Here is an 18,924-nt window from a genome sequence, read left to right as displayed (position 1 = left end):
TTCAACCCTGTTATAGTCTTGGCCTTCACAACATCCTCTGGCAAGGAGTTCCACAGGCTGACTGTGGAAAAAATACTTACTTTTGTTTGTTTTAAACCTACTGCCTATTCATTTCATTGGGTGACTGTAGCAGGGTAGTTACCCCGCTCCGGCCCTGAAGCGGTTAAAGCAGCCCTGGGGAGGGCTGCAGCTGGGGAAAAGCTAGACTGATTGGGGGAAATAGCCACAGCTGGGGCCATGCCCCAATCAGGCCACAACTGGCCCTATAAGAGGGCTGAGGGCCAGAAGCTGGGGAGTCTTGCTCTAGCCCTGGAGTGGGAAGGGCTAGCTGCCTGAGAGTGAGGTACCTTAAGTGGAGCAGTGCTGGGGAAGAGCAAAGGGAGCTCCAGCCTGGTAAACCCCCAGGCTGCAGGCCTTGGGAAAGGCCCAGAAAGGTCCTGGGGCTGCAGAGGTACTGGGAATAGGCAAAGGCTGCTGGTCCTAACACCTTGCCAATGAGGAGTGGCCATTACACTGCAGTCTGCCCCAGTGAGTGGGGGCTAGATGATGACTGGCAGTAGCCACTGAGGCAAGATGGATTTAGAGGGTTGGGGGTTCCCCAGGGAGGGGAGACCCAGAGTGGTAAAGGCACTGGGGTCTGGGAGGGACACGGGGGCCAGTGGCAGGCAAGACATGGGTCTGCTCTGGGCTGGAAGAGCAAATTCCTGAGACAACCAGCAGGAGGTGCCGTGCTGGTGAGTCATCACATTGCTACAGTGACCCTTAGTTCTTGTGTTATGTGGAGTAAATAACACTTCATCACTTACTTTCTCCACATCTGTCATGATTTTATGACCTCTCTCATATCCCCCCTTAGCTGTCTCTTTTCCAAGCTGAAAAGTCCCAGTCTTTATAATCTTTCCTCATACAGAAGTCCTTCTGTACCCCTAATAATTTTTGTTGCCCTTTTCTGAATCTTTTCCAGGGCAATCTATCTTTTTTGAGATGGGGTGACCAGATCTGCACACAGTAGTCAATATACGGGCAGACCGTGGATTTATATAGGGGCACTATGATATTTTCTGTCTTATTATCTGTCCCTTTCTTAATGATTTCTAACACTCTGCTCTTTGGACTGCTGCTGCATATCGAGAGGAGATGGGAACTATCTGGGGGCCGTTCTTTGGCCTGGTCAGGGTACATGATGACAGTAGCCTGAGAATCCATGAAAAAGCCACAGCCCCTGAGAGGGAACCATACCTAGGATCTTTGGCTAGAACTGCAGGATCTGGTACAACCTCATACAGCCCCACTGGTGGCTTAGCCACTGGGTAAGAAGCAGTGATAGAGGTGCCTTGGTGAAGGGTCCCCAGGTCTTTGCAACTCAGTCCCGACAAACTCACTCCACCAAACACCTGTCTTGTGAGATCTTTAGCCATAAAGCGGAACCTGTGTGGTATCTCCAGAAAGCTCGTGACTTATCACAACTGAGATGTGTCCAGGTAATATTTAAGGAATAAAGTAACTCTATTGAAAGTCTACTTGTGATGGGTTGCTTTTATGTTGGATGAATTGAAAAATACTACTACTTCTGTTTCTTTTTTACAGTGCAAATATTTGTAATCAAAAATAAATATAAAGTGAGCACAGTACAGTATTTGTACTCTGTGTTGTAAATGAAATCAACATATTTGAAAATGGAGAATTTTTAAACAGAAATGGTATTTTATTATTGTTTAACAGTGCGATTAATTGTGCAATAAATGACGATTATATATTATTTAGGGCTGTCAAGCAATTAATGAGGTGGTGCTTTTTATATTAACTATCTATCTTGCTTCATGCATGCACGTACACACACACACATATACTATTCCATCTATAGCCTTGGAAGGATTCATTTTTTTTATCCGTAAGCATTGATTTCCCCCAATGCATGCAAACTGGCGACAAAATATTTCCATTGACAATCATCGAAATCTTCTGCTTGAGAGCATCTTGGCGTGGGATCCAAAGATATTTACGATGTCTATTTTGCTGGACCTTGTGATGCTGACAATTTGTGTCAACAGGAGTCTGGTGGCACCTTAAAGACTAACAGATTTACTTGGGCATAAGTTTTTGTGGGTAAAAAACCGACTTCTTCAGATGCATCAGGTGCCACCAGACTCCTTGTTGTTTGTGTGGATACAGACTAACACAGCTATCCCCTCTGTTGACACGGATAGCAAGCTTTATCTTTTTGAATCGCAACATCGATTGTCATGAAACAATGATTCTCTGACCTCTCCTGTAATTTCTTGCAACTGTGAACACTTAAATAAAAATTAAAAATGCTTCAATCACATCGTCTTGCAGTGGTGTGAAAATGTAACCGGGCTTAGAAGCTTTGTAAATAAACACCAACGTTTTTATATATATACAGCAATATCATTGGAGGGAGGGGCTAGTTCTGGGGGACAGGGAATGGGATAAATGGGTCTTTTCCCTCTGGGGGCACCGGCTCTAATTTGGCATTAAGGTAGTGCACTGGCCAGCTCCCGTGGGCAGGGAATGAGACACAGGCCTTCTCTAGATAGGGGGTGCCAGCTCCCATCCAGTCCAAAATCCAACAGCCGTTCCTGGCCTGTGTGACACGAGAGTTGTTCTCAGTCTGTCACTGACAATGGGAGACCCCAATGGCCAGTGGCTCCATCCAGTCTCTGCACTTCACGGCCCCTTAAATGCTCAGCCCCTAGTAAGGAGGCTCTGGACGGGACGCAGCCCATCCACACCTTCTCCTAACCTTTTGAAATCAGCTGGTCTCCTCCACCTATCTTTTGGACACAGGGATCTGGGGCGCCATAATTGCGGGGCGCTTAATGACTTCAAGCGTCTCACAGAGCTCGACACTAGCACCCGGGGGAGAATCTCTGAACTCCGTCCCTTGGAAAATGCTCAGCTTGGAGAGATTGTGGGACAAAGGTCCTGTTAATTACCACAAACTCCCACCACAACCCATCAGCCGCTCCTCCTTCACCCCCAGTTGGTGGGGGCTGGAGGGGCCTGGATTGCAGTGGGGGCTTGGAACAGCAGAATTGTTGGGGGCACAATTGATGGGATGCTGGAGGGGGCAGAATTGGGGGGCAGGTTTGGTTTTGGGGCTGAGAAGCAGAACAAATTGCTGGTTAGGAGAACGGGCTTCTGTGGGGGCAACGGGAGCCCCCCACTTCTGTTTCTATCGCTTTCAGAGCCAGGATGTTCCCTTCAGGGCGCCCAGGGATGTAAACCGCCATGTCGCCCCTCTGCCTCCTCATTCCCCCATCCCCTTCTGGTCTAACCACTGGATACTATCCCCCCTCATATGCACAAGGCAATGGGGCACCTTCCAAGACTAGAAAATTCACACCCTAGGTGAAAGCCCAGCTCCGGAAGGGGAGTCGAGTCTAGTGATTAGAGCAGGGGGGGCCTGGGAGCCAGGACTCCTGGGTTCTCTCCCCGGCTTTGGGAGAGGAGTGGGGTCTCAAAAAACACAGATGCCCAGCCTCGGAAGCACATGGGAAGGCATCTCCCTCCCACCATGCTGGGTGAAAAGGGCCGACGCCCTTGGTGCCACACAGGGACTGGCAGCAGGGCAGAAGATCTGAGGCTGTCCCTGCTAGAACGTGGGTTACTGGGAGCACTTGGGGGGGAGGAGGGAAGCTGTGGCCCAGCATGCCCCCCTGCCCTGGGAACCAATTTCCCATGCAATTAGCTGCCTGCGTCTGAATCCGCATGGACAGGAGCTGGGGGTGATGCGCGCGCCCAGCCCCTCTGTCTGTGGGGCCTGGCTGGCACGGTGGGGATTGGATCAGCCAGGAGCCCTGGGAGTCAGTGCCAGGGGAGGACACGTGGATGCCAGGGAAAGGGGCCATAAAAGCCCTGGCACCACCTGGGTGGAAAGCAGCGGGCACCAGCACCGAGAAAGATGCAGACCCTGCCCCTGACCAGGTAGGGCTGGTGCCCTGGGGCAGGGATGGGACCAGGGGCCTTTTCTGGGTTGGGACACCCTCTCCACACTGACCCCCATCACCTCCTTGCTCGCTGAGTCCATCTCTGCTCAGGGAGCTGTCCAGCCACAGTCACTGGGAGTCAGGACGCCTGGGTTCCATCCCTGGCTCCAGGAGGGGAGAAGGGTCTGGTGGGTTAGAGCAGCTGGGGCTTGGAGCCAGGACTCCTGGATTCTCTCTTGCTCTGGGAGGGAAGTGAGGTCTGGTCAGTGAGAGCAGGGGGGAGGGGCTGGTAGCTTGGACTCCTGGGTTCTCTCCCTGGCTCTGGGAGGGAAGTGGGGTCTGGTGGGTTAGAGCAGAGTGGGCTGGGAGCCAGGACTCCTGCATTCTCAGTGGTGAATCCCTCTACGCTTTGCCCATAAAGGGCTCCCAGTCCCTCTATTTCTCATCAGGAGGCAATTTTCCTTCTTTCTCTTTAGCGGTCCTCCTGTCTATTTCCTGCCCTGCTTGGGGGATCCCCTTAGCAATTAGTCCACCCCCCTCAGTACCTCTCAGCCTCGGCCCCCCATGTTAGTCCTTCTCTCCTCTGTCAAGCCTGGGGATCCTCTCTGAACCCCCCGCCCCAGCCCTGTGTGTACAGTTCAGTCTGGGATGGAGGAATCAGTGTTCAGGGCAGGGGGGAGGGTCTCCCCAAAGCTGTCTGCACCATCCCCCTCTCTCCTCTGTTCTGACTGTGCACCCCCAATAACCGCAGGGCCTTGGGGCTCTCAGCCACCAACCCCGACAAGGTGTTCCTTCCCGTCAAAGAGCCAGGCTAGGAACTGTGTTCCTCCACGCTTTATGGGGATGTATATTATGGTACCGCTAAGAGGCTGCAGATGACTGGGGGAGGGGTGGGGGGGCAGGTTGCACTAAGCAGTGCACACATCAGGGCCCTGTCATGCCAGGTGCTGCCCTGACCCTGCCAGAGAGCAGGGCCCCATCGTGCCAGTTGCTGCCCAGACACACTGAGAGACCAGCTCTGCCCTGGAGAGCTCCCAGTCTAAATGTGCCAGGGGAAGCAGAGCCCTAGAGTTGTGAAGTAACTTGCCCAGCGTAACCCAGCTGGTCAGTAGCGGAGCTGCAAATAGAACCAGGAGTCCCGAGTGCCCGTCCTGCGGTCTGTCCACGCCACATTCCCACGCTGTCTCTGGGTCCCTCTATCTCGTCTCCCTGCCCCAGGCATCTTTGCAGCTCCCTGCAGCTCAGTAGCGTCTGCAGATTTAAATCACTGCCCCCTCTTTCCAAAGGGAATGCCGTGAACCCCGCTTTCTTCACCAATGCCTTTCGCCTGCCAACGTCCCTAAAGATGTGTTTGGATGTTGCCTTATTCTTTGCTTCGTAGCCTAAATTGTTGTGTGGCGTTACGTGGGGCTGTTCCCCAGCTGCTCCGCCCCAGAGGTGGCTGCATCTCCATGCCATGCCAGGCCAGCCCTGCCTGAACACCAGACCCTTAACACTAGGAGCAGTGCCATCCCCACCCTGGGCTGAGGGCACTGGCAGAGGGGCAAGCTGTCACCCACACTCTCTCCCCATAGATCCGTGCCCCCCCATGGCTGGGCCAAACCAGACGGTGGTGACCGACTTCCTCCTGGTGGGCTTCCCCTCCTGCCGAGCCCTAAGTCTGCTCCTCTTCTTGCTGGCACTGCCCATCGTCCTGCTGGGCCTGGCGGGGAACCTGGGCCTGGTGGTTCTGATCCGGGCCGAGCGCTCCCTCCACACCCCCATGTACTACTTTCTCAGCCACTTGGCCCTGCTGGACCTCTGCTCCTGCTGCGCCGTGGGCCCCGTCATGCTGTGGGGCCTGCTGGCCAGCTGGGCCGCCCTCCCCGGCCCGGTCTGTGCCCTCCAGATGTTTCTCTTCGCCACCGCGGGGGACGCGGAGTGCTGCCTGCTGGCCGCCATGGCCTGCGACCGCTATGCTGCCATCTGCCGCCCGCTGCACTACCAGGCCGCCGTGTCGCCCCGCCTCTGCCGCGGGCTGGTGCTGGGCTCCTACGCGGCCGGGGCAGCCAGTGCGGCCGTGCACTCCAGCCTGGCCTTCCGCCTTCCCTTCTGCCGCAGCCACACCCTCGACCACTTCTTCTGCATCATCCCATCCGTGCTGGAGCTGGCCTGCGCCGACACCAGCCTCAACCAGGCCCTGCTGCTGGCCATCTGCGGCGCCATCCAGAGCGTCACCCTGCTGGCCATCCTGGCCACCTACGGTCTCATCCTCGGGGCCGTGGGACGGGCGGGCTTGTGCCGGGCTGCCTCCACCTGTGGCTCCCACGTGGCAGCTGTGGCCGTGCTCTACGGGACCCTCATCTTCATGTACCTGCGGCCCGAAGGCAGCTACGCTGCACAGGCTGACAAGATGGCTGCTGCCTTCTACACCGTGGTCATCCCCACCCTCAACCCCGCCATCTACAGCCTGCGCAATGCCGACGTCAAGGGGGCCCTGGCGAGGCGACTCATGGGTGGGCGCCGCATCTGGGGGGGCTGAGGAAGGGGCTGGAGGAGGGGTGGGCGAGGGAAGGGGAGATGGGGCAAGATGGCTGCTTAGAGTCCGCACCGGCATTGGTGTAGTGCCTCAGTGTAGACGCAACCTACTCCAATGGGTGGGCGTAGGTAATGCACCTCCCAAGGAGGCAGTAGCTAGGTCTTATGGAGTAATTCTTCCATCGACCCAGTACTGTGTATACTGGGGGTTAGCTGGGTTTAGCTACATCTCTCTGGGGTGCGGATTTTTCACACGCTGGAGTGACGTCGTTGGGTCGACCAACTTCTTAGCATAGTCCCGGCCTGAGTAAAATGATCAAAATCTAGCTGACAGCCCTTCTGGCTCCCTACTCTAGCTGTGAGCACTTTTTCTGTAGACCGTATCCCATCCTCACTCGGACAAATGCCCTCTGGAAACCAACGGGGACGTTTGCCTGAATCCAACCACTGCCCCCAGTCCCCATGTGACAGCAGGGTTGTTCTCAGGCTGTCACTGACAACATGAAACCCTAATGGCCAATGGCCCCATCCTGTCTCTGCATTTCATGGCCCCTTACACGCTTAGCCCCTAGGAGTAGGCTTTGGACAGGACTGCACCCGTCCACACCTTCTCCTCACCCTTTGAATCAGATAGTCTCCTATAGACATTGCTGGGGGGTGGAATCCCTCTAGAATTGGACACAGCAATCTGGGGTTGCAGCCCAACCTCTATACACCATAGTCAGGGGATCTTACTGACTCCAAGCATCTCACAGAGATCTGCGCTTGCACCAGGGGACGAATCTCTGAACTCTGTCACCTGGGTAATGCCAGTTTGGAAACAAATGTCCTGTTAATTACCACAAACTCCACCACAACTCATCAGGCGCTCCGCCTCCACCCCCAGCTCCCGTTCCCGAGGGCACCAGTGTCTTAACGATGCCCAGAGCGGTGTGGATTCATTATCAGTAATGAACACATCGGGGATGAGTTGGACATGGGCGCACAGGGAGACCCAGGTGGGGACGGGTGTGCCTGTGTTGTGTATTCCTATGTTAGATAAATAGGGAACTCTTGACTGGAGTGGAGATTGGTTCTAGTTCCTCTGTATTTGGCCCTGGTGCAACTGCAGTCCTGGTTAGGGTGAGTTGACGTACCGATAACATCAGGATTGAACTGATATCAGGGGCTTTGTCGATTACATGCAACTATACTCCCGCAAAACACAAGTCTCCTGATTTAGAAACCCTGCCATGTAGTGAGAGATGCCAGGAGCTCAATCTGTTTAGCCGAACAAAGAGAAGGTGAAGGGGTGACTCGAGCCCAGTCTATAAGTACCAACATGAGGGATAAATATTTAATAACAGGCTCTTTAGTCTAGCAGAGGAAGGTCTAACCCGATCCAGTGGCTGGACGTTGAAGCTAGACAAATTCAGACTGGAAGTAAGGCATACATTTTTAATGATGAGGGGACAGACAGTTGCAGCGGCACAGGAGCTAGCAAACAGAGCTCTAAACAGGGGAGTTTGAGTGGGAGTTTGCAAGGGGAGTTTAGATTGTGGTGCTTGTTTGGGGTTTGCTTTTGCTGGGGGGCTGGTCTTTTTGGTGTGCCTTGTGTTTCCCAGATTAACAGGATTTAGGTGGGAAGGTGATGACAGATATGGAGGCAGCTGTGGGAGTGACTCCTGTAGCGAAAGACACATTGAGGATGACTGGATATGGAAGCTGTGGTATGTACATGATCCTGGAGGGGGGAACCAGTAAGAGTTTTTTCTGCATGAAATGTCGTCTGATAGAGCTGATGGAGGAAAAGATCCGAGGTTTGGAGATGCAGGTGGAAAGTCCGGTTGAGTTTAGGAAGGGGTTTGAGCAGATGATGGAGCAAAGATATGAGGTATCTGAAGGGAAAAGCTCAGACTCACGGATGGAAGCAGGGCTGGGGAATTCTGAGGGGAGACTGGGTGAGGAAAGTGGTCAGTGGAAACACGTGACTCAAAGAACCAGGCAGAGGAAAAGACGGGCTAGTGAAGGAGAAATAGAGCTTAGGAACAGGTTTGCAGAGTTGGAAAATGAAGAAGGGGCTCAGCAGGTACTTGTTGAAGGTGGAAGGGTAAGGAAGAAGAGAAGAGAGGCTAGTCCTATAAGAAAAGCGGAAGAGTCAAGGGAGACTAGACCAAATATGAGCCCAAGAAGGATACAGGATGGGTTGAAGAAGATTATAAGGGAAAATAGGAATGGAAAGAACTTGCAGCCAGAGGGAACAGGGGAGAGACTGGAGAATAGCACAGTCACCAGGAAAAGGCAGGTCTATGTGATCGGGGACTCTTTATTGAGAAGAATAGACAGGCCTGTAACTAGAGCTGATCCAGAGAATAGAAGGGTGTGCTGTCTTCCGGGTGCTAAGATACGGGATGTAGACCTGAGGTTGAAAAGGATCCTAAAGGGAGCGGGAAAGAATCCCCTAATTATCCTTCATGTGGGAACAAATGATACGGCTAGATTCTCGCTGGAAAGTATTAAGGGAGACTATGCTAGGCTGGGGAAGACGCTTAAGGAAATTGAGGCTCAGGTGATCTTTAGCGGGATCCTTCCTGTTCCTAGAGAAGGGCAACAAAGGTGTGACAAGATTATGACTGTCAACAGATGGCTTAGGCAGTGGTGCTATAAGGAGGGCTTTGGGATGTATGGCCACTGGGAGGCATTCACAGACAGAGGACAGTTCTCTCGGGATGGACTTCATCTGAGTAGGGAAGGAAATAGACTTCTAGGATCGAGGCTGGCACAACTGATAAAGAGAGCTTTAAACTATGAATTAGGGGGAGATGGATGGGAGATGTCCAGGAAATCTCCACGCCAGATTTTAGCATTGAGAGGGAAGAAGACGAAGTAAGAAAGGATACAGCCGTGGGTAGGAGAATTTATATAAGGAGCGAGGGCGGTGTGGATACTAGTCTAATAGGTTATACTGGCTGTAGAATGACTGTGCCTAATAGGGTACAAAATGTGAGCGAGGCCAAACAGCAAAAATTAAGATGTTTGTACACCAATGCGAGAAGCCTAGGTAACAAAATGGAGGAACTAGAGCTACTGGTGCAGGAAGTGAAACCAGATATTATAGGGATAACAGAAACATGGTGGAATAGTAGTCATGACTGGACTACAGGTATTGAAGGGTATGTGCTGTTTAGGAAAGACAGAAACAAAGGTAAAGGTGGTGGAGTAGCATTGTATATCAATGATGAGGTAGAATGTAAAGAAATAAGAAGCGATGCAATGGATAAGACAGAGTCCGTGTGGGCAAAAATTACATTGGGGAAGAAAACTAGTAAAGCCTCTCCTACGATAGCGCTTGGGGTGTGCTATAGACCTCCGGGATCTAATTTGGATATGGATAGAGCCCTTTTTAATGTCTTTAATAAAGTAAATTGTCGCTGTTAGCAGGCTGGCTTGCAGCACAACTGAGACCGTTGCTGGTAAAAGCATTTTATTTCTGATTATACAGTCATATATATACAATAGTTGTTTATCCTTTTTACAATTCATTATCCAATGTTCTTATCTTAGTGTTTCATTATTCTGCTGTGCTGGAAACTAGAAGTCGCTTCTCATGCTATTAGCTTTGTAGTGTAGCCAAATTCCCAACGTGTATAATCTTGTTTACTTCGTTTCTCATGACCCATGGGGTAGCTTTATGTTCTGCCAAATTCTGATATCTTCCATTGACAAATTCTTCCTTAGAACATTTGATAGTCTCCATCTCCCACACCTCCCCCTTTTTGTTTTTTAAAGGCAGCAGAAACCATGCGAGATATAGCCCAACGCATACATTGGATTATACAAGGACCACATAAGCAAAAAATACAAATACAAAATCCCCTTATTATTATAATATGTAACAACGAAGTTAGCCAGCCGGGCCATCCAAATTTAGACTTCATAAATTTTCCTTTGTTAATTTATGAAGATTTTGTTCTAACCGTGCTAGTAATTCATGGATGGAATGAGAATGGTCAGACAAATTAAAACAGCACATACCTTCAAAATCCTCACATCCATGCCCATGGGCTAACAGCAAAAAATCAATTGCAGCACGATTTTGTAATACCGCATGATGAATACTATCTACATCCATTAGTAAAGCAGTCAATATTTCTGAAGTTAAATTAAATTGCTTAATACTCCAACAAGCCAATTTCTCTAAATCAACTAAACTCTTTACACTAGCAACACCAGGGGCAAGAAATGCCGCAAATATTTTTGAAGGAGTATCCCAAAAGGTTATTGTATCCTTACAATCAGGAGTAAAGTCCTCCAATGCTCGCCTAGTGCGATTGCTTTGGCGTTTAATCATATTACGGTTAGGTGCATACAGTGTCAAGTGGCCTAAATAACATGGCCCTCCCATGGGAAAACTAGGGATACCCTGCCATGCGTGATTTCCGCAAATAAGAAAGGTCCCTGGTGGTAATGCCTTTGCTGATCCATTATTCCATATACCCTTTTGTGGCAATTGTAAGCCTAGGTTGGCCCCTCCTTGCTGACAATAATTTCCCGCCACAAAGGGGGCAATTGGCGTAATATTTTGCGTATTAGAAAACATAGAAGCATTCATTTTCCACCCATATTGAGAATACAATACATGGAATAGTCCACCTAATTCAATGCACCCCATTGAATGATTATGAGTATCGTTTATTGTTGCGGGTAAGGATCCTAATAATGTGAGTTCTTGGGGTGGGTTAAGCAGTGGTTGATTTAATAAATTTATTAGCGTTCCTTGCAATAAACTCCAAGCAACCCCCGGGCACTGTTGCCCTGGTGTCCCATTATATAATCAATAACAAGTATTATTAATGTTAGTATCATTAAAATCACTTGAGCGAAGAACACTATCATTGCTAACGTACTCTCGATATCCATTTAAATCTATACTCGGATAACCTATAAGGCACGTACTAAAAGGGTCCGCGGGTGTTGCCATAGATAAACAAAATGAAGATTGCCCTGTCTGATTCGCCCAGGTGACCCATACGTTCTGACAGGGATCAATGCGTGTAAGCAGAGAAGAGACTAGCTATAGGGGCCATAGGATTATCCATAGAAGCAGTAGTTTCATCCTTCGTTGATTCTGTAATACAGGGCCGGACCCACTTTGCGGGTATCCACCGAGAACCTGCGTCAAGGGAGACACAAGCATAACCCCGACCCCAGGTTAATAACGGTACCGGTCCTTTCCACTGTTGAGAGGCATAATCAAACCACTTTACCTTTGGTTTTTCCTGCTCCTTTTCCATCCCTGTTCCCCCTAAATGCTTTTGTATTGGAACATTATTATTGTTATCAACAGTTAATAGGTTGGAGCCAGTTCAATACATATATAGCCTTCGCTAGTCGCCCAGCGGGAGTCTGCAGTATAGCATCCTCCCCACATCGTGATTGCTTATCTAACATTCCTTTTAAAGTAGCATGAGTGCGCTCAACAATGGCCTGGCCTGTCGAATTCCCCGACACCCCTGTTTTATGGTTTACTCCCCACAATTGCAAAAAGGCTTGCGTACGCCTAGCGATATACCCAGCTCCATTGTCTGTTTTTATTGTTTTTGGCACACCTAGTGCTGCAAAACATGCCTGCCAATGTTTGATTACATCCTTACTACTGGTGGAAGCATGGGGCGTGGCCCAAATAGCCCCAGAGAAAGTATCTATAGATACATGAACATATTTCTGTTTTCCAAATGGATTATATTGAGTAACATCTGATTGCCATAATATTAATGCTTCTAAGCCTCGGGGATTGACCCCAATAGGAAAAGCAGGGGCTATTTTATTACATTCTGAGCATGAGGCCACAATACTCCGGGTCTGAGATATGGGTAGGGAAAATTGTTGAGTAAGAGCTCTTGCCGACTGATGGAAGAACTCATGAGATAGACGGGCTTGCTCAAATTGATTCGGTACCACCACGGATCCTACTAGAGTGTCTGCTTGCTCATTCCCTATACTTAAGTATCCCGGTAGGCCCGTGTGGCTTCTTAAATGCCCCACAAAATATCTGTCCCTTCTCCCATCAAGTCGATGCCAAAGACGCAAAAGTATTTGTTGTAATCTAGGATTGTGGATTCTTCCAAGCTTCGCTCTCTCCAACTTATTCACCAAACCCACAGCATACTTGGAATCACTTATAACATTGAGTGGTTCTTTGCTCCAATTTTCAAAGACCATAAATATGGCCAAAAGTTCTAGTATCTGCACTGATCCTTCACTAATAATCTTTTTATGGGCCCAAACACATCCATCCCACCATACCATCCCCGCGGTTCCCGTTTGTCCCGCCGCATCAGTGAACACCGTTATTCCTTTTACCGGTCTTTCCTGCTTCATAAGGTGTCCTTCTAGTTGTAGAGGGGAGGAAAAGAGACGGTGGGGCGGGTAGTGACAGCTCAATTGGCCTTGATAATCAGCTAAGGCAATGGCGAACATAGTATCATGCATCAACAACTGTGTAATAAGCATTTTGGAAAAGGGTAACAAAATCTGGTGCGGATCAGTCCCTGTCATGGTAGTTACTCTTTTTCGTGCTTGCATTATTAACATAGCTATAGCTTCAACTCTGGAAGTCACCGTCTGTATATTTTTACAGGGTGGAAATATCCATTCTAACCCTATTAACGAATCTCTATCCTTCTCATCCCATTGAAATAACAATGCTTCCAATACTGAATCCAAACTAAAAACTGCTACCACAAAGGGCAGATTTTCTTTGTATCTGCCCGAATAACCATTTCCAACCTTTTGACCAATTCGTTGTAATGCCTCCCGCTGTTGTGCTGATAATTGTCGTTTATCCCCGGGACTTCTCCCCCCTTGTAGTAGAGGAAGGAGAGGGGCTATATCATGATTTGTGATACCACAAAGTGGGCAAAGCCACTGAAGTTCACCCAGTAATTTCTGAGCATCATATAGTGTCTGGACATGAGGTGAAAATGTCTAATGTTGAGGACGTACTGTACGATCAGTAACCCGAAGACCCAAATATAAAAAGGGAGGTTGGGTTTGAACCTTTTCCGGGGCCACTACAAGACCTGCTTGTGCTAATTGGGAAGTAATCAATGCAATAACAGAGGGTTCAAAGGCTGTAGGAGCCGCAAACAAAAGATCATCCATATAATGATATATTTTCCAGTGGGGATACCTTGTTCGAATAGGGTGAATAGCCCATGCAACAAAAAGTTGACAGATTGTGGGTGAATTTTTCATTCCTTGAGGCAAAACCTTCCATTGGGATCGAAGGGCAGGAGCCTCATGGTTTACTGTCGGGACAGAGAAGGCAAAGCGTTCTCTGTCCTTTGGGTGCAAAGGAATGGTAAAATAACAATCCTTTAAGTCAATAATAAGTAACGGCCATTCAGATGGGAGCATAGACGGGGCAGGCAGGCCAGGTTGTAAGGAGCCCATATCGACTATGATGGCGTTAATGGCACGTAAGTCCTGCAATAAACGCCATTTCCCTGATTTTTTAAGAATAGTGAATACAGGCGTATTCCATGGACTAACGGAGGGTTCCAGATGGCCGAGATTTACTTGTTCAGCACCAATTCCGTTAACGCGGCAAGCTTAATTGTTGGCAGCGGCCACTGAGCAACCCAGATCGGCTCATCAGAACGCCAGGATAAAGCAAGGGTTGGCCGCTCCTCAGTGGCCACTACTAGAAAGGCGGAGAGCTAAACGTGATTCCCCACTGACTTAAACAATCTCTCCCCAATAACCAAATAGTTGTATCAACAAGATAAGGGCGAACCGACCCCATCAATGCATGGTCAGTGACATCAGTAATGTTAATAAAGAATTCACTCAACATGGGATTACGTTGCCCACCGATACCCTGAAGGGGTGTGGTTACTGGTTGCAGTGGCCATGTCGATGACCATGCATGCAGGAGCAACACCGTAACATCCGCTCCTGTATCAATAAGAACTCGGTGCTCAAAGGAAAAGCCATCTTGGCCTCTGAATTGAACTACACGCGTAGGACGGTCCCTTCCGATTGATAGAACAAATGCTGTCGTCAGTGGCGTAGAGTCTGAGGACCCAAACCCACTGGTCCCGCTCACCTGAGGTAATGCAGAGGGAACAGTCGCACAGAAAGGTATTAGCTGTGCAATTTTCGTTCCGGCCATAATCGTAATGGGCGGGCAAAGTGCCCGTACCATAATTCCTATGTTCCCCGTGTGATCAGCATCAATCAGCCCAGGAAGCACAAAGAGCCCCCTAAGGGAAGAAGATGATCTGCCAATCAATAACGCACTTAGCCCATGCCCCAGCGGTCCAGAGGCCACGGAAGGGACAAGTTTTACCTCATCATTCTCTAATGTAAAGTCGGTGGCGGTGGCCAAATCAACTCCGGCAATGCCGGCGGTTGCCCCACGGGAGGCCATCCAAGCAGCAGGAGTATTGTTTGTCCTCACACCCTGCCGGTTGGCGCTCCGCGAGGCGTTTCCCGCCCCCTGCAATGGGGTTCCATCCTTCTTAAACCGAGAGCGGCATTCCGTGGCCCTGGCCGAATTTTTCACATCGATTACAGGTCCCAGGAAAAGGGGCAGGGGGTGAGCCGCTTTGCGTTTGTGCCCTTCTCTTTGGGCAGTTTCGTTTTAAATGACCCATCATACCACACTGATAACACGCCCCCTCCTTTCCCTTTCGCCAATTCGGCTTGGAGGTATTCAAGGCTACCGCCAAGGCGCGTGCATGAATCTTTGCCTTATCCTCCTCCTCCACCAAAGGGGCACGAGTGCAGGCTTCAATCATCTCGACTATGGAGGCCGATTTTGGTAAAGTCACCAAAATCTTCTTACATGTGGGATTAGCATTTTGAAGAGCTAAATCTAATCCTAGCGCCGATCGGGCTTCTGGTGTTAAATTAGGAGCCCTATCCAATGCCGTTCTTAGACGGTCCAAGAAGAGGGCAAAGGATTCGCCCATACCCTGCGTGATTTTTAAATATGGGGGTGAAGGGGTGCCCAAATCAGGGAGCTCCTTAAATGCCTCCAATGCTAGAGGTTGAGACTGTTGTAATATTTGGGGTACCAATCGCGCCTGTACCTGAGGATCTTCAAATCGCCCCTCTCCCAACAGCATGTCTAATGTTGCTGCCTGGAGAGGGTCGCCCTGGGATTTATCTAAATTAGTCACTACCGCATGCTCAGCCTTCTTTTTCCACGAATCTTTCCATAATAATTTCTGTGTGGGTGTTAATAGCATGTCAGCAAATTTTTGTGCATCAAAAGGACACATAGCCTGCCCCGAAAACATTTGCTCCAATAATGCTTGTACATAAGGATTTTTTAGCCCATATGCCATAATAGCCTTTTGGGCTTTCCTCATTAGTTTCCAATCTAACGGTACCCATGTTCTAGCCCCGGTCTGTGATACTGAAACTGGGAACGTAGCTGGCATAGCATCCAAGAATTCCCCTTCAATAATAGCATCCTTTATCAACCCATGCCACCTCTTAATCGGATCAGGGGATCCTTCTCTCCTTTCTCCCTCTGTTCTCCAAATCACCCCTCTCCCTCTGTCCCCTTGTTCTTGTTTGACCGGAGAGTACTCAGGCGGTGGAGGCTTTGCCTTTGGTCGGACCGGTCGCGTAATAGGATTCAAAAGTTTACGGTAGTCTTCCTCTGCTGTTGTCGTCAAGGCTCCTTCCGATGTGAGATGTTCCATACAGTCATACTATCCGCATAATTTGCAAACATGAGGCCACTGCGAAGGATCTGGTATGCCTTGATCCCGTAGCTGTTTCAATAACTGTGACTGTGATGATCCCACTGGTCTACCCTCCTTTCGATCCAGTTCATCCATTATCTGCTGAGCTTTACTGCCCTCCTTGTACAAACGGCGAATTATTTGTTCCTGCGTCAGGTCACCAAATTCTCCCCCTTCAGGCAAATCAGTAATCCGAACCGGTGCAACAGGGGCCGACGGTAAAACCGAAGGATGCTCCACCAAAGGATATAGCCCGGATCTCTCAGGCATAGAAACAACCTTGCCCTGGGGAGATTGTCCCAATTGAAACCGATTGATCCACTGCCATTGGTTCTTCATTACCGGAGCAATCGGCATCTCCAGGTAGTGGCACTTCACCAGCCTCAGGGGGTGCCAAGGGGATCGTGGGTGTTGTTTTCCCAAAAAAGTCTCGCGCCCCGTCCGGGAACACCCCTTTAGGGGGCGACCCAAGCGCCTCACGTAGCGTGGTACGGGCTCCAGCCTGAGCCGCCGCACTTGTAACGGCACGATGAACTATTCGCCAGGTAGGGCTTAACGCAATAGCCTCTTTATTCCCAACACCCACTGAATCCCACATGTCCTCCCCCAACGCCTTCCATACCGTAAAATCAAATGCATTCTTTGCAGTAACCAAAAAACCCTGTCGCCTTCCCCACCGAAGCAGTTTTTGAAGAGCTTCCGGGGAAAATTTTTCTTCCTGGTTACTGAGCAGATTGCTTAAGACCTTGAATACGGCCTGCTCATCTGCAGATGCTGCGACTCCCATTATGAGAGATGTCCCCCGCCGCTCACCTTTAATAGTGGGGAGCTCCCTCGCCTCAACTGGGCGTCCCGGTTCCTCCGTTAAATTGAGGATACTGGCAGCGGCGGTCCCTGCTGTTTCTTACTCCGAACGTGGTGCCGAACTCACGGAATTCCTATCACGTCGGGGTCACCATTTGTCGCTGTTAGCAGGCTGGCTTGCAGCACAACTGAGACAGTTGCTGGTAAAAGCATTTTATTTCTGATTATACAGTCATATATATACGATAGTTGTTTATCCTTTTTACAATTCATTATCCAATGTTCTTATCTTAGTGTTTCATTATTCTGCTGTGCTGGAAACTAGAAGTCGCTTCTCATGCTATTAGCTTTGTAGTGTAGCCAAATTCCCAACGTGTATAATCTTGTTTACTTCATTTCTCATGACCCGTGGGGTAGCTTTATGTTCTGCCAAATTCTGATATCTTCCATTGACAAATTCTTCCTTAGAACATTTGATAGTCTCCATCTCCCTCAGTAAATACTAATGGAAACTGCGTGATCATGGGAGACTTTAACTTCCCAGATATAGACTGGAGGACCAGTGCTAGTAATAATAATAGGGCTCAGATTTTTCTAGATGCGATAGCTGATGGATTCCTTCATCAAGTAGTTGCTGAACCGACTAGAGGGGATGCCATTTTAGATTTAATTTTGGTGAGTAGCGAGGACCTCATAGAAGAAATGGTTGTAGGGGACACTCTTGGCTCAAGTGATCATGAGCTAATTCAGTTCAAACTAAATGGAAGGATTAACAAAAATAAATCTGCAACTAAGATTTTGATTTCAAAAGGGCTGACTTTCAAAAATTAAGGAAATTAGTTAGGGAAGTGGATTGGACTGAAGAACTTATGGATCTAAAGGTAGAGGAGGCCTGGGATTACTTTAAATCAAAGCTGCAGAAGCTATCGGAAGCCTGTTTCCCAAGAAAGGGGAAAAAATTCATAGGAAGGAGTTGTAGACCAAGATGGATGAGCAAGCATCTTAGAGAGGTGATTAAGAAGAAGCAGAAAGCATACAGGGAGTGGAAGATGGGAGGGATCAGCAAGGAAAGCTACCTAATTGAGGTCAGAACATGTAGGGATAAAGTGAGACAGGCTAAAAGTCAGAAGAGTTGGACCTTGCAAAGGGAATTAAAACCAATAGTAAAGGGTTCTCTAGCCATATAAATAAGAAGAAAACTAAGAAAGAAGAAGTGGGGCCGCTTAACACTGAGGATGGAGTGGAGGTTAAAGATAATCTAGGCATGGCCCAATATCTAAACAAATACTTTGCCTCAGTCTTTAATAAGGCTAAAGAGGATCTTAGGGATAATGGTAGCATGACAAATGGGAATGAGAATATAGAGGTAGATATTACCATATCTGAGGTAGAAGCGAAACTGAAACAGCTTAATGGGACTAAATCGGGGGGCCCAGATAATCTTCATCCAAGAATATTAAAGGAATTGGCACCTGAAATTGCAAGCCCATTAGCAAGAATTTTTAATGAATCTGTAAATTCAGGAGTAGTACCGAATGATTGGAGAATTGCTAATATAGTTCCTATTTTTAAGAAAGGAAAAAAAAGTGATCCGGGTAACTACAGGCCAGTTAGTTTGACATCTGTAATATGCAAGGTCCTGGAAAAAATTTTGAAGGAGAAATTAGTTAAGGACATTGAAGTCAATGGTAAATGGGACAAAATACAACATGGTTTTACAAAAGGTAAATTGTGCCAAACCAACCTAATCTCCTTTTTTGAAAAGGTAACAGATTTTTTAGATAAAGGAAATGCAGTGGATCTAATTTACCTAGATTTCAGTAAGGCATTTGATACCGTGCCACATGGGGAATTATTAGTTAAATTGGAGAAGATGGGGATCAATATGAACATCAAAAGGTGGATAAGGAATT

General features: G+C 48.7%; 1 protein-coding gene across 1 annotated transcript; it reads left to right on the top strand.

Moving 5' to 3' along the window:
• Positions 1–4,886: 4,886 nt before the first annotated feature.
• Positions 4,887–6,471, top strand: LOC119846999 (olfactory receptor 5C1-like). The gene has a single exon (XM_038381343.2). The coding sequence runs from the start codon at positions 5,407–5,409 to the stop codon at positions 6,469–6,471; it is 1,065 nt and encodes a 354-aa protein (XP_038237271.1). The 5' UTR covers positions 4,887–5,406.
• Positions 6,472–18,924: the final 12,453 nt, after the last annotated feature.

The sequence above is a fragment of the Dermochelys coriacea genome, chromosome 23 (assembly GCF_009764565.3).
Source record: "Dermochelys coriacea isolate rDerCor1 chromosome 23, rDerCor1.pri.v4, whole genome shotgun sequence".
NCBI classification, from domain to species: domain Eukaryota; kingdom Metazoa; phylum Chordata; order Testudines; family Dermochelyidae; genus Dermochelys; species Dermochelys coriacea.
Note: the sequence above shows the minus strand (reverse complement) of the source record. Positions and strands in the feature narration are given on the sequence as shown.

Excerpts from the sequence above, each read along its gene's own strand:
- LOC119846999 (XM_038381343.2), top strand. The coding sequence starts at position 5,407 with ATGCCAGGCCAGCCCTGCCTGAACACCAGACCCTTAACACTAGGAGCA.